The sequence below is a fragment of the Aegilops tauschii genome, chromosome 1 (assembly GCF_002575655.3).
Source record: "Aegilops tauschii subsp. strangulata cultivar AL8/78 chromosome 1, Aet v6.0, whole genome shotgun sequence".
NCBI classification, from domain to species: Eukaryota; Viridiplantae; Streptophyta; class Magnoliopsida; order Poales; family Poaceae; genus Aegilops; species Aegilops tauschii.
The window spans coordinates 9,685,098-9,712,321 of NC_053035.3; the positions used below are offsets into that span (position 1 = coordinate 9,685,098).

Sequence of the window (27,224 nt, forward strand, 5' to 3'; positions counted from 1 at the left end):
CCTCGGAGGTGCCTTCCCCCTTTAGGACTCTCCGTTTATCTTATCTCTTGGCGCATGGGCCTCTTGGGGCTGGCTCCCTTGGGCCATATAGGCCAAGGCGCACCCCCCCCACAGCCCATGTGGCCCCCCGGGGCTGGTGGACCCCTTGGTGGACCCCCGGACCCCTTTCGGCACTCCCGGTACAATACCGATAAAGTGCAAAACTTTTCCGGCGACCAAAATAAGACTTCCCATATATAAATCTTTACCTCCGGACCATTCCGGAACTCCTTGTGACGTCCGGGATCTCATCCGGGACTCCGAACAACTTTCGGGTTACCGCATACTAATATCTCTATAACCCTAGCGTCACCGAACCTTAAGTGTGTAGACCCTACGGGTTCGGGAGACAGGCAGACATGACCGAGACGACTCTCCGGTCAATAACCAACAGCGGGATCTGGATACCCATGTTGGCTCCCACATGCTCCTCGATGATCTCATCGGATGAACCACGATATCGAGGATTCAATCAATCCCGTATACAATTCCCTTTGTCTATCGGTATGTTACTTGCCCGAGATTCGATCGTCGGTATCCCGATACCTTGTTCAATCTCGTTACCGGCAAGTCTCTTTACTCGTTCCGTAACTCACATCATCCCGTGATCAACTCCTTGGTCACATTGTGCACATTATGATGATGTCCTACCGAGTGGGCCCAGAGATACCTCTCCGTTTACACGGAGTGACAAATCCCAGTCTCGATTCGTGCCAACCCAACAGACACTTTCGGAGATACCTGTAGTGCACCTTTATAGCCACCCAATTACGTTGTGACGTTTGGTACACCCAAAGCATTCCTACGGTATCCGGGAGTTGCACAATCTCATGGTCTAAGGAAATGATACTTGACATTAGAAAAGCTCTGAGCAAACGAACTACACGATCTTGTGCTAGGCTTAGGATTGGGTCTTGTCCATCACATCATTCTCCTAATGATGTGATCCCGTTATCAACGACATCCAATGTCCATGGTCAGGAAACCGTAACCATCTATTGATCAACGAGCTAGTCAACTAGAGGCTTACTAGGGACATGGTGTTGTCTATGTATCCACACATGTATCTGAGTTTCCTATCAATACAATTCTAGCATGGATAATAAACGATTATCATGAACAAGGAAAAATAATAATAACCAATTTATTATTGCCTCTAGGGCATATTTCCAACACCAACGTTGTACAATATGATACAATGGAGGTGGACGAACACAAATACCATTACGGGAAGCCTCTCATCAAAGATGAAAGATCTCTAACAACGATGATGCGAAGATTCCATGATTGGTACATGAAAACCTGCAGAGAGTCTGGGGGGAAGGATACTTTGACGCTGGGAGTTAAAGAGGAGCATGACCTCGTTGGAATTGAACTGTTGACTCTTCCATTTGAGGAGTTCTTCCAGTTTTTCAATCAAAAAGCCCTCGATTAATTAACGGTCACTTGCTACTGTCTGTAAGTACTACTTCTGTCATTAAGTCTCTATATATAGCTCAGCTCTTGCATTGCATGTATCTATAATTATCCTCACTATATTATACAGATTGAAGATCGCCGAATTGAAGAAAAGACAAATCGGTGATATTGGGTTCATTAACACAAATCTCATAGATGAATATACGGTTAAATTTCATGCCAAAGATACCGAGGCCAACTTGCTACGATCGTTGGTAAAAAATCAAAACAAAGATATAATACTCTTTCCTTATTCGGTTTCCCTTATTTGTCGAGGTTATAGTAATGTAATTGATGAGTTATGCATGCGTGCGCAGCTTTCACTATATTCTCCTAGAGATTAAGCTTGAGCAGGGAGGGTCTTAGACTCGAGACGAAAAGATCCCCAGGAGTATGCGGACATGACTGAAATCCTCGAGAAGTAAGTTAAATCGATCATTATCGCACCATATCAGCAACTTTGTTCATTTTCTGATATCAAGTAATTGTTTTCTTTGTCTGGCAGGGTTTGAAAAAAATTCACCGCAAAAACTCCGGGACTGCCGGGGAAGCTGCGATTTACACACCCGAAAGTAAGTACGTACTACTAACTAGTTCCGCGCATCTCCTAGTGATTCAAGCGCTAGTTTCATCAATACCATTTAGCATGCTTGCTTATAAGTTTGATTGACCTCTATTACTTGTAAAGTGGTTGTGGCAGGAAGCCGGGAATAATTACCGTGGATACTACGCTTGCGAGTCCATGCGCCACACGACCTGTGAGCGGGGCTACTCTAAAAACAATATGAAGTGGGTAAGCAATAATATTCATAATTTTATTTTATTACCATCATTTGTGTTGAGTTTCATTCATTCATATATATGTATTGACCCCCCTCTTCAAATTAGATGTTTCAGATGCGGGATGAACTCCTAGCACAAGATCGCATGCGAGCAATTCAAGAGGAATTGGCGGGATTCTTTCTTGACCACGTGATCAATAAAGACGGAGAATACCATGTGGAACCTGAGTTCATATATAATTAGGGGATTATATTGTAAGAGATCTTATATTGTATATATGTAGCCAGTAGTGTCGGATAGATATACGAAAACTTGTTGTTCGACCAATCTCTCGCAGAAGGAGAGGTCGATATCACTTCTCTCTGTATGCATATGTTCATGACGATCTTCTGTACTTAATGGTTTCCTTCATTTTCTTAGTAGCTAGCGTGTCGAGTCCTCTCTATACGTATAGTACGTAGCGTCGACCAAGCACGGAGATAAGAGAGGACACTTCTCTCTATTAATTAGCTAGCTAACACAATATATGAAACACCTAAATTAACCCTACAAAAACCCCCAAACCCCCAAACCCCCCGCCCCCTCTTTCAGAAAAAAAAAAAAACCCTAGCCCCTGAACTGCTGACGCGTGGTAGCTTATTGGTTCCGGATGGTGCTATCAACCGGGACAAAAGCCCCCCTACCAGGGCAAGCCGCAGCGGCCACATGGAGCCCCATCTGTCCCGGTTGGTATAAGAACCGGGACTAAATGTGTAGGGCTTTAGTACCGACCCTTTGGTCCCGGTTCCCGAACCGGGACAAATGGGCCTTATGAACCGGGACAAATGGCCCTTTTTCTACTAGTGGGACAAACATTTGTCTTATTTGTCTCATGCCATCGGCTTAAATTGGACAGGACAACCAGCAAAGTGAAATGGCAGAACCAGGGCCATCTTATTCATAGTCATCTCGTGGGAAAAAGAAGCGACGACGCTCTCCTGATGACGATGCCACAAGTTCACAAGGCAGAACCGAGAACAGCACGAGCCTTGGTTTGCCACTTTCTCTGCCTAATTTATTCTCCTCTGTTAGAGTAAATTACACGGTGGTCAATAAACTTGATCAAGTGTGTCAAATAGGCCACCGTTCTCTTAATTTCCACATTTAGATCAAACTAAATCAAGTGGGTCACCGCGGCTGCAGGCCTTGGTTTCCTCGGATGTCGCTGGTTGGGTGGGCAAACACGATCAGGGGGCTCAAAGCGAAAACAAATCAAATGTATAAAACAAAAGAAACAAGAGAAAGAAGAAGAAATCAAAAAATAAAAAATAAATATTTGCCGAGTGCAATAAAAAACACTCGGCAAAGAGAAGACACAAGAAAATTTAAAAAGAAAAAAGAAATGTTTGCCGAGTGCAAAAAAAAGGAACTCGCCAAAATTTCTTTGCCCAGTTCAAAAAGAAAAGGAACTCGGCAAAGATTTCTTTGCCGAGTGCAAAAAAAATATAAACTCAGCAAACATTTGTTTGCCGGGTGCAAAAAAAACTCGCCAAAGATTTCTTTGCCGAGTTCCCCGAAAAAATGCGCTCGGCAAACCTTTTAAACTGGGCAAAATTACAAGAGAATTGTGTTCACAAGATTACATCAGGAATTGCAATACACAGGAGAAGAAATTAACTTAAAAACAGTCAATGAAACCTAGAGCTAGCATACTTGTAGCACACACTCACCTCTATGTACACATACAGTTATCAGCCAACTCAATTAAGATGTAGAAATGAGAATTGAACTGAATGGACAGCAGAGGAAAAAGAAGGGGTTGGTCGGTTGTACATAAGAATGCTGCCCAGTGCCCACCTCACTTGCGTTGGGCCTGTCGCGCGGTGGCGATGAAGTCCGTACATGTTGGTGTGGTTTCCTGCAGCGGGGGAGGAGAGCATCGGCGACCGGACTGAGATTGAGGTTGAGGCGTGAGGGTGAGGGGAGAGGGCATGTGATGTGAGCCTCCTCCGTTTGAATACCTGGGAAAGGGATGGGTCTCATGAATCTCGATGCAGCGTACGTAGTAGGCGACTAAGAGCGGTTCTGCTATCCATGGTCATCGCTGAGTCAAGATCCCACACCTGTCAATTAAGCAGCACGCTCCCCAAAATAACAAGAGCATCTACAGCCGGCCTCGCCAAATACGTAGATTTGACGCATTCATGCAGGGACAATTTGATGCTCTGACGCATTCACGCAGTACATGTTTCGAACTGAGACCCGGATTTTCGTTGAAACCGGGCACATGCTGTAAGCATTACTAGGATCCCAACTAATTAGACAGTAGCCATATATTTGACATTGAAAATGAATGCCTGAACATAATGAAATCACAATCCAATAGTGGTACGTAGGTGAGCCACACAAAGGCTTTCAGTGACTTAACAGCCAGTACAATACAACTGAAATATATAAGAGAAAATAACATGTAGTATACAGATCCCAAAGCACATGCCAACAGAAGTACGTAATCTAAACAAGAAAGTAATGCAATGCAAAATTTGAAGTCTTAGCAATATCAGACCACAAACCAATAGCAGTCTCACAGCAAGTGCCATGTTATTACAAAGCCATATTAATTAAACACTTCACAAGCACACCAGTAGTAGTACATAGTTTTTCTTTTCATACACACAAAGAAGCAGTGTGAAAAGCGAAGCAGTAGTTGTCGAATCTTTGATGCGAGGAGCTAGCGGCACGAGTCTTGAAACAGCAGTTATGATGCCTTCATTCCGGCGACCTGAAAATATAGCAAGCAACTCAGCGCCAACACATGTTGAGATGCAGTCGGGAACTAGGCACTAATGCAGACAATATATAGTTGGCAGGGAGTGACTTACATACACATTGTGCGGATCAGAAAGCATAAGTCAAGCTCTGAGAGAATACCGAAACTGGCGCATACCACCAATTCTACGATGGCTGCGCAGCAGCGTAAGAAATTCTGGGCTGATTTCTATGAAGAATAGATGCTGGAGGGTTTCGAGGAACTTAATGTCAAGTGGGACCTCTGTCATGCTGTTGAGGTTGTCTAGGTGTAATTTTTCCAGAGTCGCCATAGCACCTTCGTCTATTTCTATCCTCTTCAGATGAGGAAGGTCCTTTAACACAAGAGTCTTCAGGTTGGGGAACCACCCCATGCGAAATACCAGCTGCTCTCCGTTGTATGCATTTATCAAGAACAGCTCCGTCAAATTTGTCAACCTGGAGAAGGATGACAGGGGGTCTTGTATCAGTCCTGACCAGTTTAGACGCAATGCATACAAGTTTCCACCTGCAGCTTTGAAGACGAGGGACTCATGTATGGTCTGTTCGTCCAATTTTCCTCTCAAACGTAGCTTCTGCAGATTCGGTGGAAGGGCATTCAACCGGAGAACCTCATTCTCATCACTTGCGGTCACCTCTAGGTAGGACAAAAACTGCATCTGAATAAGAGACTCACAGAGGCGTTCACAGTAGATTCTCTTCACATTCAATAACCTCAGGCTTCTCATTTGCCTCAGCTCTCCCAGTTGTCTAACAGAGTCATCCTCTGCCTGCAACGCCTGTAGTGTCTGCAGGTTTGTCAGGTTACCAAGACCCTTGGAGATGAGTACACCACTGCACGCCTCGAGAGCTCTATCAGATTGATCATTCCATTTCTGAGAAAACAAGTGTCTAAGCTTCTTCAGTTTCACAATCCCACTGGGCAACTCACGTATCTCTGATGTACAAAGGTCCAGTGTCAACAAATTTAGAAGCTTCTCGACAGAATTCGGGAGCATCTTCACTTTAGAATTACGTAGACCCAAATGGCGGAGATTGAAGAGATCCCCAATAGCATATGGAATCTTCACAATTGGGAGACCACTTAATTCTAGCACTGTCATATATCTTGACTTCTCACATAACAGAGGCAGCAGAGTGAATGATGGCATAGTATCATCCAATGCTGTCATGGATCGTAGCTGGTGTAAACTTGAAATTGATTTCTCAACATCCTTCGTTAGTGTGTGTACTACCAATCGACGCCCCCCATTCTCAAGAGACCCTCCACATTTGTCTTCCTCATATGTAACACCAAAACAGTCACTCTGGCACAAATCAACTGCTAATTCACGTATAATATCATGCATTATGAATTTCTTTATCCTACCAAATGAGTTCCTTTCAACAAGTTGTAGCATGTTCCTATGAACCAACTCCTGCATATATCCTTCTGCCACTTCTTCTAATGTGCTTGCACCCCTCTGCTCGATGAACCCCTCTGCTATCCATAACCGTGCAAGCTTTTTTCTATGGAAAAGATGGTCTTCTGGAAATAAGCTGCAATATAGGAAGCAACTTTTCAAATGTGTCGGAAGGTAGCTGAAACTCAAATAAAGAATATTCCTGACATGTTCCATGCTTGGATTGTTAACTAGCTCCCAGTCCAGCTGGTCATGTATTCGCTTGAATTCCACTTTGGTCTTCTCGCGCATGAAGAGCAGCCTACCAACAGCGACAATTGCAAGAGGTATGCCTTTACACTTGCTGACAATTTCCTGGGCTAATTGTGTGATTTCATCAGGGCATTTATGATTTGTATCTCTCGAAAACCCCATCTTACAGAAGAGCTTCCATGAGTCATCTTTTGATAGAGCTTCAATTGTTATCCTCTGGTCTTGGAGAGCATGGTGAGCTACACTATCAATGCGTGTTGTCACAAGTACTCTACTCCTCTTCTGATTTTGAGCGAGTGCTCCAAATAGATCATTGAGAGCTTCCGGAGCCCAAACGTCATCCAATATGATGAAATATTTCTTGTCCTGTAGGAAGGTCCTTAATTCATCTTGAAGGCCATTAATGTCCATGTTGTTGATGTTACCAGGTGTGTCGTTTCTGTTTTTGTAAAGTTCAGTAATCAGACATTTCAGGACATCTTTTATGGAATAAGTTTGAGAGATGGAGACCCATGTATGGCATTCAAACTTTTCTCTCTCTTTCTTGTAGACATTAGCAGCCAAAGCTGTTTTACCCAGCCCTCCCATTCCATGCAACACTATCACAGAACGTACCAAATCATCACTTCCCAAATACCCCTCAAGTTTTTCTCTGTTTGTATCCACCCCCACAAGATCTTCTGCATCAAGGGAACGTGAAATGCTTGCGAGGTGTTGGGACCTCTCAACAATGTAACTCGAGTCACCGGGATCCCAACCACCTACCATTGGAACCCACCTATCTTTAGCCTGGAAGAGGTGCACAAGATTGATCTCTGCTTCCTTAACAAATAATGCTATCCGGTTCAAGGAAAGCAACACATTTGGTCGCTTGAATCCTTTCTTCAGATAGGCACCCCATCCAGTATCATGTTTATGACCAACAAGATGCAAATACTCGTCCACAATGTCCTCGATCCCGTGTCCAAGCCTTCGCAACTCTTGAACCCAGATTCCATAGTTCTGATTCTTCAGATTCCGGACATCCACCCGGCAAAGAAATCCATGCATTAGCCTGAGTTCACTTCTAATGCGACCCATCCTACCCTGAAGCTCTGTTAGTTGTGCAATGGACTTTTGGAACTGTGAGCTAGCCTGCTTCAGTGCTTCATTCCCTAGAGCAACGCCAATCTTTATCACAGCTGAAAGAATCACTACCTCAGCCATTTCCTCCTACTTTGTCGCAGGTAGATTTCACAGTATGTAACCCATGTGTCCTTATAGATCATTTTACATTATTATCTACAAATAAAAAGTGTATTGTAGTAAGATAGGTATTAAGCATCAAACAAGAAAACAACAAAAATGTGCAATGGTTCATTGTGATAAGAGAACTATATACTCCCTCCGTTTCCGAAATATAAGTCTTTTTAGAGATTTTAATATGGACAGTTCCATATTAAAATCTCTAAAATGACTTGTATTTACGAACGGACGGAGTAGTCTATAATATTACCATACTTTTATGTGACAAAACTACGCTGAGGCTAGTGGTAAACCTGTTGCACCCAGGCTTGGTAGGTGTATTTAGAGTTATGAAATACTGTGGCAAAATATGTGGACAGAAACCCAACCTGGGCTAGAACGCTAGGGATTGCCCAATATTGATGAAAGAAAGAAGCATTTTTGAGTCAAATTCCCCAACCCTGGCCGCCATGCCCCCCCCCCCCCCCCGCCGCCGCCTTAGTCCCCCACCTTTCTCCAGTCCGGCAGGCTCGTCGGCGATCAGAGGAGTGGGGATTCACCCCCCTTTCATTTTTCATAGTTCTAGTAGGTCCTCGTTTCCCATAGGTTTTGGTACCCTGGCGGCACCGACAAGGTGGCGGCGGGTTGGCGTGTTGGAATAAAGTCTCTCCGGCCTCTTGCTACATCGTTGCACTACTGGAAAAGGGCTTATAGGTGAACCCCAATGAGTGGTGGGCGAGACGGGGCACCCACCACAACTTTTTTTGAAAACAAGCCGTGGCAGGTACCCAAACCAGCCCGTCATAGCTAATAGACTAACTGTGAAGGGCAGAACACGTGACCCGCCACAGGTATATTCACCCTAGCGGGACTTGTCTGCGTAACTCAGTAGTGACGGGCTCTACCTAGGGCCCACCACAGGTAGATGACTAAGCAGTGGCGGGCAGTGCCTCGCAACCGCCACTAGTTATCCTTGCCAGATGTCCACTTCTATCAGAATATAGCTGTGGCGGTTGCTCGTTGCCGCCCGCCGCAGCACGAACACAGTTTATCAAGCCACGTGCACCCCCATCGCCCCCCTCACTTCACTCACTCTCCCTCACCCTAACTCTCCCCCATGGACCTCGCTCTTGGCACCATCGTCGCCTCTGCCTTGCCGTCCTCTTCGCCGGCCCTGTCGGCCCTGTCGTTGTCATCGCCATGGGATCCGGTATGATCTCATCGTCCGTGCCATCACCCACACCAACGGCCGCGGCCACCACCAAAACCAACGGTCATGGCCGCCACCCACATTGGTAGGGGAGCTATAGGGTTAGAGTTAGGATTACGTGGGTTACGTCTAGGGTTTGTAGATCGTAGATTGTAGTTACATTCTTTGTTCGTAGATTATATGAACTTTCTTATTCCTATTCGTAGATCATAGACAGTAGATTATAGGAACTTTCTTTACAGGGATTCATACAAATGCTTTGGCGAACCTTGATTTATTTCTGTTTCGCCAAATTTCTAGCACTTAATATGTCCATGTTAAAGCAGAGTTCTGCCCAAATTTTAATGTAGTGTTGTTGGTATTGTTACTTATATTCTTTGTTCGTATATTGTAGGAACTTTCTTATTAATATACGTAGATTCTAGACAGTAGATTATAGGAACTTTCTTTACAGGGATTCATAATATGAGCTAATGTTTTGGCGAAAAGTTGATTTATTTCCGTTTCGCCAAATTTCTAGCACTTAATATGTCCATTTTAAAGTAGAGTTCATGCCCAAATTTTAATGTAATGCTGTTGAAACTGAGTCATGTAGCTATTTAATGTTTTTTCTACAGGTACTCCCTTCGTTCCAAAGTAGATGACCCAAACGTGGTACAAACTTTGTACCAAGTTGGGTCATCTATTTTGGAATGGAGGGAGTAATACTTAACTAGTCTGCTGATATTGTTAGATACATTTTTTATCGGGGGGCGGGCAAATTCTCACTCTAAATCCACATGCTGAGATGAGAGTTGTTTTCAAAGGAGGATACCCACTGTTGTCATAGGGGTCGTCCTTCCTCTTCTCCTCCCGTGAAAACTTCGTAAAGCAGGATGAGAATGTGAAGGACGACCTTCACTAACGGTCGAAATAACATTGAGTGTATATCATATATACAACGACTTGGGAGATGAACTGATTGTTGTCGTAGAGTGTCGTTCTGGCCTCCTCCTCTGATACATTGGTAAAGGGGGAGGAGAAGGTGAAGAACGACCATCACCGACAGTCGAAGTACCAGTCATGGAGTGCCCAACATATGTACAACCACTTAAGAGTGCGAATTGCCCACCCGATGAAAGACATCCAGACCGTACACAGTTTTAATTATCTTCTTATATAGTTGCTTTTGTATAAATCAGACCGTACACAGTTTTAATTGTCTAACTTTCAACTTTTGCAATTTAGACGAAGGAGCCAACAGGCCTCGTTACGACTCCTACAACCCTAGTTGTCATATCTTGAGGCTGGTTGGGCACTCGATGTTCGCGCTCACCTATGCAGAGAGGACTCTAGTAGACACCCAGAAGGCTCTACAATACGCCAAGAGCGATGAAGGATCTCCCGATCTTGCGAGGGAACCCACTAGATGCCGCAAAGCTGTTACAGAGAGTGCGCGAGGAGCCATTGAGGCTGTCGAGACAGTTTTTGAAACTGCCCAGTCCGCCCTAGCCGCGGTCAAGAAGATGATTGGAGACGATGAAAACTCTTCACATAGCTGAGCTTAATTGGAAGTTGTTATGATGGAGCTGAACTTTTGTTTGTCAATTGTTTGTGCAGTGCCATAATGTGGTATCTATGATCGATGCTCTTAATGTAGTTTCTCTGTTTCTATGAAAATTCCTATAGACTTTGCTATATGTACTTGGGCAACTTGTTGTTAGCTTGCTGGTTATATGTATAGTTTTGCAGGGAAGCCCAGGTTGCCGGGCCCAACCACAACATCTAGCTGCGGTGGGCGAGGGAATTTGACCGCCACAACTACATCATCTACCTGTGGCGGGCGGAAGGACATGCCCGCCACTGGAGGTGCTCTACAGGTGGCGGGCATGTGCCCACCAGTGATGGGGTACTAGCAGCGGCGGCAGGTCGGTGGCGGGCAGGCCTGGGAGCCTGGCCTGGCACTGCTGGCCTTTTTGCCCCCGTCACTTTTAGGCATTCCTGCAGTAGTGATGACATCGAACCTAGCGCTAATGAAGGGCATGTATGGGAAGGTGTTGTCCGATCTGTTGGCTCTATTCGGATCTTGGCTTTTGGTGCGGGGACTTTGACCTCTTTGATTGATTTATTATGCGTCATGGTCCACTTTCTCCAACCCTTTGGACTGATAGTGGAGGATTGCAAGCATGTGCTTCCTTGGGTGATGCCCCAACCTATATACCTTCAACAGTTGCTACATCTCATTATAGAGTGGCTATTGCAGCCATCAAAGCCTTGTATGTTGAGAGCGTTTGCAGGTGTTCATTTCCCTTGCTTCCAGTTTAGTGTAATTTTCAAGCTCCGGGGGAAGGCATATTATCGAAGGAAGAAGACAAACAATATGATTTCCATTGTAATTTTATATTTTGCTGGTCTTTTGGCATATTGTCGTCTTTACATTGTAAGAGCTACTATTTGCCTTGATAAATATTAGTTATAAGATGCCCTTTGGATGTCTTCTCTCTAAAATATCCCCTCTATCAATGTAGTTTGGACAAAACTCGTTTTGTGGAATGACACCCCTGGTATCCTTTGTCCATCAACAACAATATCTCCAACAAAATGTGGCTTCCAAAAAAATCTGTCTTTCATCTCCTATGCAGGTTATTATATATATATATATATATATATATATATATATATATATATATATATATATATATATATATATATATATATATATATATATATACTTGGTCTATCCAGTAAAGGCCGAATGTCAGACTTTTTTTCACGGATAACTGTAGCCTATAGGGAGAGGGGGGAGATTTGATATTTGGAAGATAACTACATAGGTGGTTTGTCGTCGTTCAGTTATCAACACCCTACAATGTACAATTCCACTTAGTGTATTTATCATGAGTACCAGCATAGGGTCGAAGTTGGTCGCTTTGTAGTTAAAGCAGCAGGTAGCATGCATTACCAACAGCCCAGAGAAGTATAAATTATTTGGTGCATATAGTCCACTGGACAGTTCTCTATACAGTCTATGTAAATTCGTGCGACCATGCATGGTAAAATATTTTCCCTTCAATTATTATACTTATAATCAATATATACTTTTACAACTATATGTAACAAAATATAAAATCATATGTATTTTTAATATTTGTTATCATGTTATAACCTCAAATTTGACTTCTGCTTCGGTACAGGCCCCCTAACCACATCAACGAATGAGATGTCTCTATACCCTTCATAATAAAGGGCAGGATGATCTTTTTTAAATACGTCGCCCGCGGCGATACGCGGCATGTGTGCATACCGCCTGTACACGATGCACTCAGCTTTTTTCCTCTTTCTTTTCAAACTAAAAAAAGTTTGGGCGACTTGAATTGTAACTCATGACCTCTTCATTCACGGAGAACCGCACTAACCAACTAGCACATCCTAATAATTATCACTATTTACTTCTTTTTTTTCTTTTCTTCTTCTTCAGTATGGCGGAAGCCCCAGGATTAGCTGGGCCGGCCCATTATTGAACGGGTCTTTGTCCCAGTATTTTCTTATCATTTTATCTATTTTTTCTATTTCTTGGTCATCTTTTTGTTATTTATTCATTTTGTCAAAATGTTTGCACTAATACAATTTTTTAAAAATTTCCAGAAAAAATGTTTGCTTCTAAAATTTTGACCATAAAATACAATTATTCGAATTTACAAAAAAGGTGAAATTTCAAAAAAGTTGTACCTACCAAAATTGCTTAGAATTTCAAAACATTAGAAAGTGGGAACCAAATTTTGAACATTTTTAACAAACATAAATAAATTTGCTATTACAAAGAAATTAAATAAATATGAATAAAAATTTGTAACAATTTTATAAAAAAATTATAGAATATAAATATTCAAAAATTTAAATATTGCACAGAAATTTCAGACAACAATTTGTGTCTTTTAAAATTGCTCAGCATTATAAAAAATGAAAATATTTTCAAAAGACAAAACACATTTTTGCACATGGACATTTTAAAACTTATTGAACATTTTTATTCACACTAGCAACATTTTTTCAACTTTACAAATATGTTTTAAATTGCGAACATTTTTTAATTTTTAACATAGATTAATAATATGACCAAAAATTCAAACGCTATAAAATTTGGAAATTCTCAACATTTCTTATACTTTTTGAACATTGATTAATAAGTACAAAAAAACAAATTCTGAACATTGTTTTGACAATAATTACTTGGAAAAACTAAACAAATTTGTAAAATATGAAATATTTTGAAATTATGAATAAATTTTTTAAATTCTCAGATTCATGAATTTATGAAAACAGGAAGGATAAAGCAACAGAAAAAATAGGAGAGCAGATAAAAAAAGACAGTTTAGGAACCTCCTAGAAGGTTCACAAAACCGGCTCGGAAGTTGAGGTTCCCAAAACCGGAACAATGTTTTTTCCAATTTCATTTAGGGATTATTATTTGAAAATTTGGGAATAAATTTCCAATTGTTATTAAGTGATGTTTTCATTTATTATTTTAAGTTGTATTCCTTTGTATTTATTACTTATGTTAAAATCGTAAAACAAAAGTTTTAAGTACCTATTTAAATGATGATTTTGGATACCCATTTCCTTCAAACATGGTATGAATACATGCCATGGGCATGTCCATCTGCGGCAAAAGTTGGGGTCATTTCAAAAATACTGATGAAAATATTTATGAATATTTTCTGAAATTTCTGAACATTTTTTAAAATTGCAAACAATATTTAAAAACTAGGTCATTTTTTGTATTCCAAACAACATTTCAGACTTTTTAAGAGGATTCAAAAAGAATAATAAAGTTCAAAAACAAGAAAGAGGAATTAATAAAAAATGTTAGGCTCTAGCACAACTAGGCAACGGTATTGCTCCTCCTTTATTCTCCTCCTGTTAGTTTTCAGCTAGCGGATTCCTTCACTTCCTTGTATGACTTTGTACACGGCCTTTGTCGTCCTCGCCCTATTTTTTCAAAGACCCAGGAGGAAAAGGTGCTCTCTTGTCACGATTAGGCACCCAAAAAGCTTTATCTTTTTTACTTGAACAAATCTCGGTTCAAAGTTTGACAAAGTAGCAGCACAAACATTTTCAGAGGTGGCAACACGAAGCCAAGCCCAAATACTTTTAAAATTTGAAAAAGTAGCAGCATAAAATTTTTTAAATTTGAATTTGTGAAAGTAAGCCATGTGAACGCTTGGGCCGGAATAATGTTCGAGCTTTCAAGATTTATTCAGAATTTCAAAAATATTACTTGTTTCCATTTTTCAAAAAAACACAAAAAAGTTTGGGAAATTAAAAAAATTGGTTTCAAATTTGTGTTCGTGTTTTTCTGATTTTTCTGAAATTCCAAATTATATTTTTTTTTCAAAAAATTTCATGTCCAAAATTTAGTCCGGATTTTTAAAAAATGTTTGTGTTTTGACATTCTGAGCAATTTTAAAAGACACAAACATTTTTATGAATTTTTTATTAATTTTTTAAACTGTGAATATTTGTATTTGTGAGGCAAATTTGGAAAGGTGGACATTTTCTGAAATTTTGAGCAAAATTTTGAAAGCACATGCATTTTTTTAAACAGAAAAGATAAACAAAAAATAAGAAATGCAAAATGCAAAATACACAAAAAAAAACTTTAAGAAGGAAAAAAAGTTGGAAAAATACCTGTTCGGTAGAGTAAACCGGTCAAAAAGAAAATCACGTTTGAAATTGCAAAAAAAAAAGAATCTGTCGCAACTTATGTACATATAGTCCCGGATGCCTATTTAAACACCAATTTGCATGTAGTAGAGTGGCTAGGAGGTCGTTTGCTCTTGTGGTCCTTGGTTCTAACCGTCGTAGGCACTTCGGTTTTCAGAGGTCCTTGATTCAAACCGTCACAGGCACTTCAGTTTTCGGAGTTTTCGCATCCCATTTTGTTAGGTCATCTTAGAAAGTCCCTAATCTCTCAATACCGGTGTATTACGCATATTAGGAAAACCAAATAATGCCAAATCGCATAGGCAAGCTGCATTAATTCTCACCTTGTTTCTTGACATGAATAGGGCAATCAACCAATAAGAGATGTGGAGCATGTATGCTTTCAATGACTTGAGACTACCTAGCACGGCATGCAGTGGACAGTTCATTGCATGCAATGCTATTAATTACCAATTAAACATTAGGTTCTCTCCTTTTCTCCTCCGTCCTGTTCGCAATGCACAACCTAATATGACTAATGCACCGCTACGGAGGGAGTACATTGTATACACCCAGCATACATATGAAAAGTGGGTACAATTTGTTAAAAGTCCATATTACCCATTATACGTTTAGCGAGGGGGGTTATACAGAAGTGGGACTCATCAACTAATTTCCGAAACATCGCACCGGGGTATCCTCTAGTATTTTTTTTGATCTTATATCCCAATGATGGGCATTATTAACACATAAGCTACAGATTGGTCCTAATAATATTCTTCAAATATAAGGGAAATGAGAACTAAAGCCTGAAGATATATACCTGCCAGCTTGCGGGCCTTGATAAATTAATTATGAAGTTCATAGACTCGCCTTTTTTCCTGAAGAAATCCTCTTTGTGCTCATGGCGCATAGCTAGATAAAAATCACAATACATTAATTATAATAAAGTATTTTAGAATTGAGTACAAGCTAACAGAGCAAGAAATTTAGCTAGCTAGAAGTATAAACCAAAGGATGACATACCATGTCCTTAAATGGGTTACATTCGATGGCGGTGACCTCCTTGTGTATTAAAATTCTCATGGTTTGACGAGACTAGTGAACTGTAGTCTCCTTATTGTTAGCCATTAAGAAGTAAAGAACCTGCAGCAAGGTTGCTTGTCAAGTCAGTCAAGCAAAATCTCATAGGTGTGAGAGTCTGCTCGTCTTACTGCATGAGAATGAGCTAGAGAAGAATCATGCTCGAATTGATAACCACAGCGAAACGAAACGGAAGAGGTTTGAAAATTATTGCATACATGCTTGCTAATGACTTTGGATTTAATCTTCAAACCATGGTTTCTTCCTTATCCCTTTGAATCCCAACAGTCTCTAAGTCTCGTTTGCTTGGTCAATGGTGCGCTGTAGTAGACTGCTGTCTAGCTAGCTACTACTCCTGTTCCCTCCAACAAAATTAAGAACATTAGAGATCCAACAAAATTAACCACTTTAGGGATCGCAAATAACGAGAGAGCAAATACAGATGGAAAGGTGCTGACAGGCAATTGTAGTAGAGTGCTGTCTAGGTACTACTACCTTTTTTTTATTTGCTATGCGTGGCATGGTTTTGCTTGCTAATAACGAGAGAGAAAATACATAACTTTTGTTTTGAACTGTGAGCCTGCGTGGCATGGTTTTGCTTGCTAATAACGAGAGCGAAAATACATAACTTTTGTTTTGAACTGTGAGCCTGCGTGGCATGGTTTTGCTTGCTAATAACGAGAGCGAAAATACATAACTTTTGTTTTGAACTGTGAGCCTGCGTGGCGTGGTTTTGCTTCAATGAAAATGGAGCTAGCAGCCATTCCCTGTTAATCTACAAAAATTGACTTGAGCTGTGTAGCTTTGCGTTTGGATAATCTCGGTTTGTAGATAGAAGCTTGCAGTTTTCATAACTGAGCGCTTCCAGGGACTAAATTACCTTGCACCTTGTCGCTTAGCAGCTTTCACACATATTCATGAGAGAAAATGGTAACTAAGTTCATGCATACAGGCAGAAGAAGAACTGAAGAACCAATAGGACATGGTATGTACTGCAAACTTCCCAGATTGATGTGTGCATATTAATTCAGGAGAAAGAGCGACACATGTTCATACCTGCCACTGCCAATTTACCGATTACTCAGCTGCTTTGGTAGGAGTATTTGTCGACTGTCATTTTGGCAATTCTAATCTGATGAATCATTCAAAGGATCAGAAAGAGATATGTTGAACACAAAGTTTCAGGACAGCTATCGATGCGTATGTACGTGCGTACCTGCTGTTGACGCGAGGATCAGATCGCAAAGCTATTGCAGTCCTTGTGGGGTTATGAGAGAAACTTTGCAATCCTTCTAGAGTTGTGGGGTTATGATAGTTATCTGAGCGACTAACTGAGGTTCATCTGTTAGTTCGGACCAACATGGCGTAGGAGCTGGCAAGTTGGCATTAAAGAAGAGAGACTTGAATGGTGCCCGAGTCAAGCACGGCAACGGCAATGTGAAGCATCTTCAGTACAAACAATTACTAGTATATTTGTTAACCTTTCAAACTATTGTTAAGACATTTTTTTTAAAAAGAAGGATGACCCCAAGTCTCTGCATCTAGAAGATGCATGCAGCCATTTTATTAATTATTCATAAGACCTTACAAAGTAGTATTGTACATCGATATGTCTGATCCGCCATTTTGGCAACATTTGTCGCTACTCCTATCCACTTGATGAAGGGATGCAGAAATGCTGAGTTGAATGCTAAGACCTATCACTTAAGCCTTACATCTAAAGTCAGAGGCCCCAACCAAGCCAGATACCGGGTTATCCTTGATAACTGATGTTTCGGTGCTGGCATACATTTGAAACGGAGGACCTGACCAAGGCACCAGATCGATATGGTTTAAATATTTCATACATCACCGAAGACAGCAAGCTTAAGCTGATTAGATTAGATGCGGGAATGGTGCTCGTGCGGGAGGTGACATTTCAACAAACAATGTCTTCAACCTGCTGAACTCGGCCCAAGCGACATGATTTAGTGTGATTGGCCTGGTGATTCACTAGTAGAAAAAGGGTCAAATGTGAAGCACATTAGTGCCGGTTTGAATTTGAGCTGGCACTAATGTGTCCATTAGTGTCGGTTCCAACGGCTAGCCGGACCGCTCTCATTAGTACCGGTTCGTGGAAAACCTTTAGCACTGGTTCGTGCCACAAACCGGTACTAAAGAGAGTGGTGGCAGGATGTTGTCAGTCTGGGCCCCTCCAGCACCTTTAGTACCGGTACTAAAGGTCGTCCTACATAAACCCTTCGTCCACCCGGGCTCGCTCTGTTCTTCCCCTTTCCCCTCTCCTCTCTGTTCTTTCCCTCTTCCTCTCGAGCTCATCACACATTTTGCCCAAAATTTGTCAAGATTTGAAGGCCCCCATCCATTCAAATGATCACAAAGGTTAGCAACTTTGTCCTTTCATCTCTCATTGCTAGATTAGCTCTTGCAATGCTTTATATAGTGATTAATTTGTGAGTTTAGTAATTTGGGAGGAATTATATGTGCTAATATTTGATTTATATGCAATTTGAGGTCAAAAATAACACTTAGTTTGCATATGTAGGTGTGGTTTACTTAGTGCCTTCTAAATCTCCGTCGTAACCACCTTCGATCGCCGGCACCGCCCCGTCGCCGGCACCGCCTTGTGGTGTGCCTCTTGTTCATGAATTTTTTATATAAAAAATTGATGTGTGTGATTTGGATATATAGTTACTCGTATAATTATCTTACCCGTACGTTGTTTGTTATACATAGTGCCATGGTTTTGATATCCGTCCCCGTCGGCCCTCGTCCTTGTTATGATTCGGATGTGGTATATTCTCTTTTAAAACTATTTGTTGCATTTCGTGTTTATGAAAAATTATGCCCATCAAGTTGACATATATATTTTTATCTAGGAGGTATGTGAACCGGAAATTCCAACCGACCCTATTGTCGAGAGGTTAAATTTAGTTAAAAGAGAAAACGAGTATTTGAAAGAAAAATTGAAAAGAATTGACGGGGAGAAGATGGAATTGGAGTTGCACGTTGCCGATGTCGTCGATGATCATAAGATCAAGATGGAGAAAATGCGCTTGAAGATTAGAAAGATTAGAAAATATGCCATTGATAGTGAGGCTTGGTATCATTATGCTGTTGGATCAATTGTTACCTTAGTTGCGATCTTGATCGCATTTGTTGTTGCATTTAAATGCTTTAGCTAGAGAGTTATTTGTTTGTTGCATTTAAGTGTTGTATGAACTTTATATATGTATGGACTTTATGTATGAACTTGTATTAATTTGGTCTTTTCGGTGTTGTGTAATGAAGATGAGCCGACAATTGATGTACGATGACTGATACTCTCCCGAGTTCATTAATGGCGTGCATACTTTTCTGCTTGCGGCTAAGGCAAACAAGCGGGCGGATGGTTTTATGCCTTGTCCATGTGTTCGGCTGTAAGAATGATCACAATTACTCTAAGTCAAGAACCATTCACGTCCACCTGTTTGAGTCCGGTTTCATGCCCCACTATAATGTTTGGACCAAGCACGAAGAAAGAGGGGTTATGATGGAAGACAATGAAGAAGAAGAGGACGACGACAGCTATCCTGGCCATGGGTTCCCTGAATACGATGATACAACAATGGAAGAAGAAGCTGAGCCGGCAATGCGGGAAGAAGCTGAAGAAGAGGCATCAGATGAGCCCGCTGATGATCTAGGTCGGGCCATTGCCGATGCAAAAAGAAACTGCGCAAGTGATTTGGAGTAAAAGAAGTTGCAGCGCATGTTAGAGGATCACAAGAAATTGTTGTACCCGGATTGCGAAGCTGACAAGAAAAAGTTGGGCACCACACTGAAATTGCTGCAATGGAAGGCAGAGAATGGTGTATCTGACAAGGGATTTGGAAAGTTGCTGGTAATGACAAAGAATATGCTTCCAAAGGACAACGAATTGCCTGAGAGTACGTACGAAGCAAAGAAGTCTGTCTGCCCTCTAGGGTTAGAGGTGCAGAAGATACATGCATGCCCTAATGACTGCATCCTCTACCGCGGTGAGTACGAGGACTTGAACGCTTGCCCGATATGCGGTGCATTGCGCTATAAGATCAGCCGCGATGACCCTGGTGATGTCGAGGGTGAGCGCCCCAGGAAGAAGATTCCTGCCAAGGTGATGTGGTATGCTCCTATAATACCACGGTTGAACGTTTGTTCCAAAATAAAGAGCATGCCAAGGCAATGCGATGGCACAGAGAAGACAGTAAGAAAGACGGAAAGTTGAGAGTACCCGCTGACGGGTCGCAGTGGAGAAAAATCGAGATAAAGTACAGGAAGGAGTTTGCAGGTGACGCAAGGAACGTATGGTTTGGTCTAAGCGCAGATGACATCAATCCTTTTGGGGAGCAGAGCAGCAACCATAGCACCTGGCCTGTGACTCTATGTTTGTATAACCTTGCTCCTTGGTTGTGCATGAAGCGGACGTTCATTATGATGCAAGTGCTCATCCAAGGCCCTAAGCAACCCGACAACGACATTGATGTGTACCTAAGGCCATTAGTTGAAGAACTCTTATAGCTGTGGAATGGAACAGGTGTACGTGCGTGGGATGAGCACGCACATGAAGAATTTGACCTAAAGGCGTTGCTGTTCGTGACCATCAATGATTGGCCTGCTCTCAGTAACCTTTCAGGACAGACAAACAAGGGATACAGCGCATGCACGCACTGTTTGGATGATACCGACAGTATATATTTGGATAATTGTAGGAAGAATGTGTACCTGGGACATCGTCGATTTCTTCCGAGCAGGCATCCCGTAAGAAAGAAAGGCAAACATTTAAAAGGTGAGGTGGATCACCGTACGAAGCCTCGCCACCGTACTGGTGCTGATGTACATGATATGGTCAAGGATTTGAAGGTAGTCTTTGGAAAGGGTCCTGGCGGACAACCTGTTCCGAATGACGCTGACGGACGTGCACCCATGTGGAAGAAGAAATCTATATTTTGGGACTTGCCCTATTGGAAAGACCTAGAGGTCCGCTCCGCAATCGACGTGATGCACGTGACGAAGAATCTTTGTGTGACCCTGCTTGGCTTCTTGGGCGTGTATGGGAAGACAAAAGATACACCTGAGGCACGGGAGGACCAGCAACGTATGCACGGAAAAGACGACATACATCAGGGTCATGCCAGCTACGCTCTTACCAAAGAAGAGAAGGAAATCTTCTTTGAATGCCTGCTCAGTATTAAGCTACCTTCTGGCTTCTCGTCGAATATAAAGGGAATAATAAATATGGCAGAGAAAAATTTCCAGAACCTAAAGTCTCATCACTGCCACTTGATTATGACGCAATTGCTTCCGGTTGCATTGAGGGGGCTTCTACCAGAAAACGTTCGATTAGCCATTGTGAAGCTATGTGCAATCCTCAATGCAATCTCTCAGAAGGTAATCGATCCAGAAATCATACCAAGGTTAGAGAATGATTTGGTGCAATGTCTTGCCAGTTTCGAGTTGGTGTTCCCACCATCCTTCTTCAACATCATGACGCACGTCCTAGTTCACCTATGTGAAGAGATTAACGTTCTTGGTCCTGTATTTCTACACAATATGTTCCCCTTTGAGAGGTTCATGGGAGTCTTAAAGAAATATGTTCATAACTGTGCTAGGCTAGAAGGAAGCATCTCCAAGGGCCGCCAAAATGAGGAGATCATTGAGTTTTGTATTGACTTTATTCCTGACCTTAAGTCGATTGGTGTTCCGGAATCGCGGCATAAGGGCAGACTGGATGGAAAAGGCACGCTAGGAGGGAATCAAATAATATGTATGGACGGACATTCTCTCACTGAAGCACACTACACAGTTCTATAGAATTCCGCCTTGGTGGCTCTGTATATGGACGAACACAAGAATTTTCTACGCTCCTAACACCCGGAGCGGTCTGATGACTGGATTACACGTGAACAAACGAGGAGTTTCGCCGGCTGGTTGCAGACACGTACCATGCATGACGCCTCTATTGAAGATGACCTGTACTCGTTATCCCAGTTACCATCTTCGAATATAATGACTTTCAAAGGGTACGAGATAAATGGTAATACATTTTACACGATCGCCCAAGATAAGAAGAGCACCAACCAAAACAGTGGTATCCGCTTTGATGCAGCAAACAAGACGGAAAAGGAAACATATTATGGTTACATAGAGGACATATGGGAACTTGACTATGGACGTGGTTTGAAGGTCCCTTTGTTTCGGTGCAAATGGGTCAATATGACACGAGGCGGGGTAACGGAAGACCCGCAGTACGGAATGACAACAGTGGATCTCAACAATCTTGCATATGCAAACAAATCATTCGTCCTAGCCAATGATGTGGCACATGTTTTCTATGTGAAGGACATGTCTACCAAGCCGAGAAAAAGAAAATATAAGGAAGCGAATGCATCATACGATGAGCCAAAGCGCCACATAGTTCTTTCTGGGAAGAGAAACATCGTGGGAGTGGATGACAAGACAGACATGTCAGAAGATTATGAAAAGTTTGATGCAATTGCTCCATTCACAGTGAATATTGACCCGAGCATCCAGTTAAATGATGAAGATTTTCCATGTATACGGTGCAAAGGGATACACGCGAAGAAAAAGTTTCACACCCAAAGATCTGGGATGTGATCGGCTTCACTATCATCACTTTTTTCTGTGTTTCACACCCAGGAGGGAATCTCTGTAATAGTTAGGGTAGTTATGTGTTTTGGCATTTGAAACGCGAAGAAATATTATGTGCAAACAAATTCTTTCATGCATTTACTGATTTTTTCAGCTAAATGACCTTGAAATTGAAAAGCACTTCAAATGAACTCAGAAAAGGTTGAAAGTTGGCATGGTATCATCATTTCACCCACATATCAGGTGCAAAAAAGTAGAGAGGGTTACGACAAAAACTGGATGCACTTCGTGTACAAAATGGACAATCTCTTTCGAAGTATCAGGGTTTTGGACGAAAACTCATCTGTTACAAAGGCATTTCATTTTTTTAACTTATTATAAATCTAGACTTTTTGTGAGTTGAATATGAACCATTCAAAGCCACGTCATCAACTTTCAACCCTTTCTGACTTCATTTGTTATTTTTCATGCATTTACTGATTTTTTTAGCTATATGACCCTGAAATTGAAAAGCACTACAAATGAACTCTGAAAAGGTTTAAAGTTGGCATGGTATCATCATTTCACCCACATAGCATGTGCTAAAAAGTAGAGAGGGTTACGGCAAAAACTGGATGCACTTCGTATACAAAATGGACAATCTCTTTCGAAGTATCAGGATTTTGGACGAAAACTCATCTATCACAAAGGCATTTCATTTTTTAACTTATTATAAATCTAGACTTTTTGTGAGTTCAATATGCACCATTCAAAGCCACGTCATCAACTTTCAACCCTTTCTGACTTCATTTGTTATTTTTCATGCATTTACTGGTTTTTTTTAGCTATATGACCCTGAAATTGAAAAGCACTACAAATGAACTCTAAAAAGGTTGAAAGTTGGCATGGTATCATCATTTCACCCACATAGCATGTGCTAAAAAGTTGAGAGGGTTACGGCAAAAACTGGATGCACTTCATGTACAAAATGGACAATCTCTTTCGAAGTATCAGGGTTTCGAAAAAAAACTCATCTGTTACAAAGGCACTTCATTTTTTAAAATAACCTAAGTATTACCGAATTGAATATAATGATAAAACACACTAATATTAAAATATAAGAAAAAGAATCACTGAAAAATCTATTTTTAAAGTAAAGTTATTCACAAACTAGTGATTCACACAAATTTCAAATAATTCAAATTTAAACTATTCAAATTTGAAAACTACTGGCACTAATAGAAAGTTTGTAATTTTTTGTACCTAAAGCAAAAATATTCACAAAGAAACTCTAAATACAGCAAAAAAACAACTCACAAATAAATAAAAGAAAAGAAAAAAAGAAAAGAAAAAGCCCGCCTACTGGGTAACAACGGCCAGCATACGACTAGAAATCCAACCTGAAGTTGGGACAGGATGCAGGCCCGAAAGGCCTAGTGGGCCCCAGGGCAGAGACACAGTTTAGGCCCAGAAGCCTGCTTTAGAGAGGAGCTCGAAGGAGCAGCCGCGGCTGGGTTTATAAACCAGTGCGGCTGCCCTTCGCTCGGCGAGGTGGGACTAAATTTTGTGCACCGTGGGGTGGCAGCGCACCCCTTTAGTACCGGGTCCTGGCTCCAACCGATACTAAAGGGGCGTCTTTAGTACCGGTTGGAGCCACCACCCGGTACTAAAGGGGTGTCGTTCCCGCCACTTTTGGCCTGGCAAAAATTGACCTTTAGTACCAGTTGGTGGCTCCAACCGGTACTAAAGGTCACTCCCATATATACATCACTTACGAATTTTTCAGTTTTCTTCTCTTCTTCCTCTGCTTCAACCTCATCGCCGTCACCCGTCCCCGTCGCGAGCGGTCTCCGTCGCCGCGCCCGTCCCCGTCGCCGCCTGGGCCCCGTCCCCATCGCCGCCCCATCGACGCCCCCCGTCGCCTCGCATCGCCGGCCGTCGCCTCGCTGTAAGACCCGGTCCCCTCCCGCGACATGACCGCCCTCACACACACAGTACACACACACAGTACACACACACAGAAAGATTTTTCTTAATTATTTTTTGTTTTTTGTTTTTAGTTTTTTATACTTTTAGTTATATAAATGTTAGATTAATGTCAAATTGTTAGATGAATTAGATAGAAATGTTAGATATTAATGTCAAGTGTTAGATGAATTAGATAGAAATGTTAGATATTAATGTCAAATATTAGATGAATTAGCTAGATATTAATGTTAGATGAGTTAGTTTTTTTATACTTTTAGTTATAGATGAATTAGATATATTAGTGTTAGATGAATTAGTTTTTATACTTTTGTCAAATGTTACATGAATTAGCTATATATAATAATGTTAGATGAATTTGCATATAGTATTTGTTCTCGACGATGCCCGACCCGCATCCTCGCCGTCGACCCGTTCGCGACAACGTCCGGCAGACCCATGTCCGGGACTGGGCTCCGCCGGGCTGGCACTGGGAGGTGCTACCTGCAGGTGCGCGCCGCTTGGTGAGGAACCCGACCTCGGGTCCCGTCGTCGACCCTGATCTCGTTTGGTGGCGTTCGCGTGGGCCACATTCGGTCCAGAGGGAGCCGGCCCTGCCGGAGGTGGTGCGTCGCCGTGTCAGGGAGGAGGATGAGCACGTCCATCGCTACATGGCTGCTATGGACGTCAGGTTCCCCAATACCTGGCAGGTTCTTTCGCGGGCAGATGATCGAAGATATGATCCTGTGATGGTTCCTTCTCTTTGGGTGTCCACCACCCGCGCCCCAGGAACCGCGAGTGGCCTAGATTCTTCTGTAGTATTCGATCTTTATTAGCTACCTAGCTAGTGATGTATTCGAGATTATATATATTATTAGAGACGATGTATTCGAGATTATATATTATTCGAGACGATGTACTCGAGATTATATATTATTCGAGACGATGTATTCGAGATCATATATTATTCGAGACGATGCATATTATGTACTATATGATTCATTTTTTCCTTATTGATTGCATCCATGCATTGTAATTTGAATACTAAATTGTTTTGTATTTATTCTGGATTAGTTAAATAAAAGCTATGGCGGACAATACCGGCAGAGAGGGAGAAGAGGCCCTGTTCGAGATCATATGCAGCCCTCGCAGGCCAGATGATCTGAATGAAGCAGATGACGGCTCCCAATATCTGAACAATACCGAGGAGGGTGATGATAAGATATTCGATCTCAACGACCGAGTTGATGAAGTCATGAACTATGATTATGATTACGATTATGATGACGCAGACAATGTTGATCTTGAAATAACAAAGACTACTGGCGAGGTATATTTTTATAAGCAGGCATCTGGTGATCATCACATGTTTCTTTTTGATTTGAAGATATATTAACGAATCGATCTTTCTTCTTTCAGCCCTCCGGATCAAGCAAATCTGCTTCTACAGACAGCAGGACAAAGCGAGGCCCGGGCAAAAAGTTGAAGGAGGGTGTAAAGTACAACATCGATTCCATCAAAGCTAATGGCGAACCCCTCACGCCTAAGAACATTGCGAATAAGTTCGTTCGTCAGTGCGGAGTTCTTGTGAAGGACCAACTCCCGATCTCCATTGAAGAATGGAAAGAGCCAAAAATAAACGTCCAGATGTTACTTGGGTCGACGACAGAGCAAAAAACACGCTTTGGGAATCTCTGATGGAACATTTCACCCTACCAGATCATTTCACTGATGCAGATGTGCAGAAAGTCAAGGACGCTGCTCTTAGGAAGATGGCAATTGCATTCAACACCCACAAGAAAACTGTATGGGCCAACTACGTCGCTGCAGAAAGGAAGACTCCAGAATTCAAGGGAACACTGGAGAAGCAAAGAGAACACTGGCCCGCTTCCTTAAAATTCAAGGAATCAGAATTATCTAAGGAACGGTCGAGAAAAAACAAGGCCAATGCCGCAAAAAAGACGTAGTTCCATAGGCTGGGGCCAGGTGGCTACGCGGTGGCAATGCGTAAGTGGGATAAGTCTGAGGAAGAGATGCTGGATGTAGGGGTCAGTCCAGTTACTAGGAGCTGGCCCCCCAGGTGCAGAACTTGGTTCTATGCGCATGGGGGGGCGTTGGACCCGAAGACAGGCCTGGTTTCCAAGAAGGCAAGTCTAAAAGGAGCCGAAGAGAAGTTACTTAAAGCAATAGAAGAAGCTCGAACGGGGGTGTTCACGCCCAACAGAGAGAACGACGAGCTTACGCGCGCCCTGAGAAATCCTGAACACCCGGGAAGAACACGAGGCAAGGGCGTTATTCCCTGGTATGAGGGCTTTTCGGACTGGAACGTCGACTATAGGAGCCGTGCAAGAAGGAAGGAGGAGGAGAAGAAGAGGAAGATGGAGGAGGAGCCGAGGAAGCAGGAAGCAGAACGCCTTCAAGGCCTAGAATCAGCACGCGCGGACTTGGCACTCAAATTCCAGCGGCAGGAGCAGCAGATCGACTCACTTAGCCAGGAAAGGGGGTCTCAGCAGCGGCAACAGCTACCGGATGATCCAGCATTGGATAGCACCGTCCCATCCATGCCGAGAAGCAGCATTGGTTCCGCCCCAGGGGACGCACTGCTGGATAGATACCCTCTGGATGACATCATGGAGAACACTAACTGTGAGCTACACTTCAAAATGAAGAATATATCCATGAAGGTAGCGGACGCCGTTGCTTTTACAAATCCCCCCGAAGCAACCTTCCATTGC

General features: G+C 42.2%; 1 protein-coding gene across 4 annotated transcripts; it reads right to left on the bottom strand.

The window, feature by feature from the left end:
* Positions 1–4,693: 4,693 nt before the first annotated feature.
* Positions 4,694–17,365, bottom strand: LOC109747987 (disease resistance protein RPM1). Of its 4 annotated transcripts, none has more exons than XM_020307039.4 (7): positions 17,138–17,365; positions 16,978–17,053; positions 16,140–16,276; positions 15,865–15,984; positions 15,662–15,753; positions 5,142–8,003; positions 4,694–5,041 (listed from the first exon to the last, which is right to left on the bottom strand). In XM_020307039.4, exon 6 carries the CDS (start codon positions 7,926–7,928, stop codon positions 5,172–5,174), a length of 2,757 nt encoding a protein of 918 aa, XP_020162628.1. In that variant the 5' UTR covers positions 7,929–8,003; positions 15,662–15,753; positions 15,865–15,984; positions 16,140–16,276; positions 16,978–17,053; positions 17,138–17,365; the 3' UTR covers positions 4,694–5,041; positions 5,142–5,171. The 4 variants fall into 4 exon arrangements, 3 of the variants coding, with proteins under 3 accessions (XP_020162628.1, XP_045089780.1, XP_073362270.1); XM_045233845.2 differs by having other exon boundaries at positions 5,146–8,003; positions 17,138–17,358; XM_073506169.1 differs by having other exon boundaries at positions 16,140–16,501; positions 16,571–17,053; positions 17,138–17,349.
* Positions 17,366–27,224: the final 9,859 nt, after the last annotated feature.

What these genes read in the sequence shown, in the direction of transcription:
- LOC109747987 (XM_020307039.4), bottom strand. Translation starts at nt 7,928, where the DNA reads ATGGCTGAGGTAGTGATTCTTTCAGCTGTGATAAAGATTGGCGTTGCT.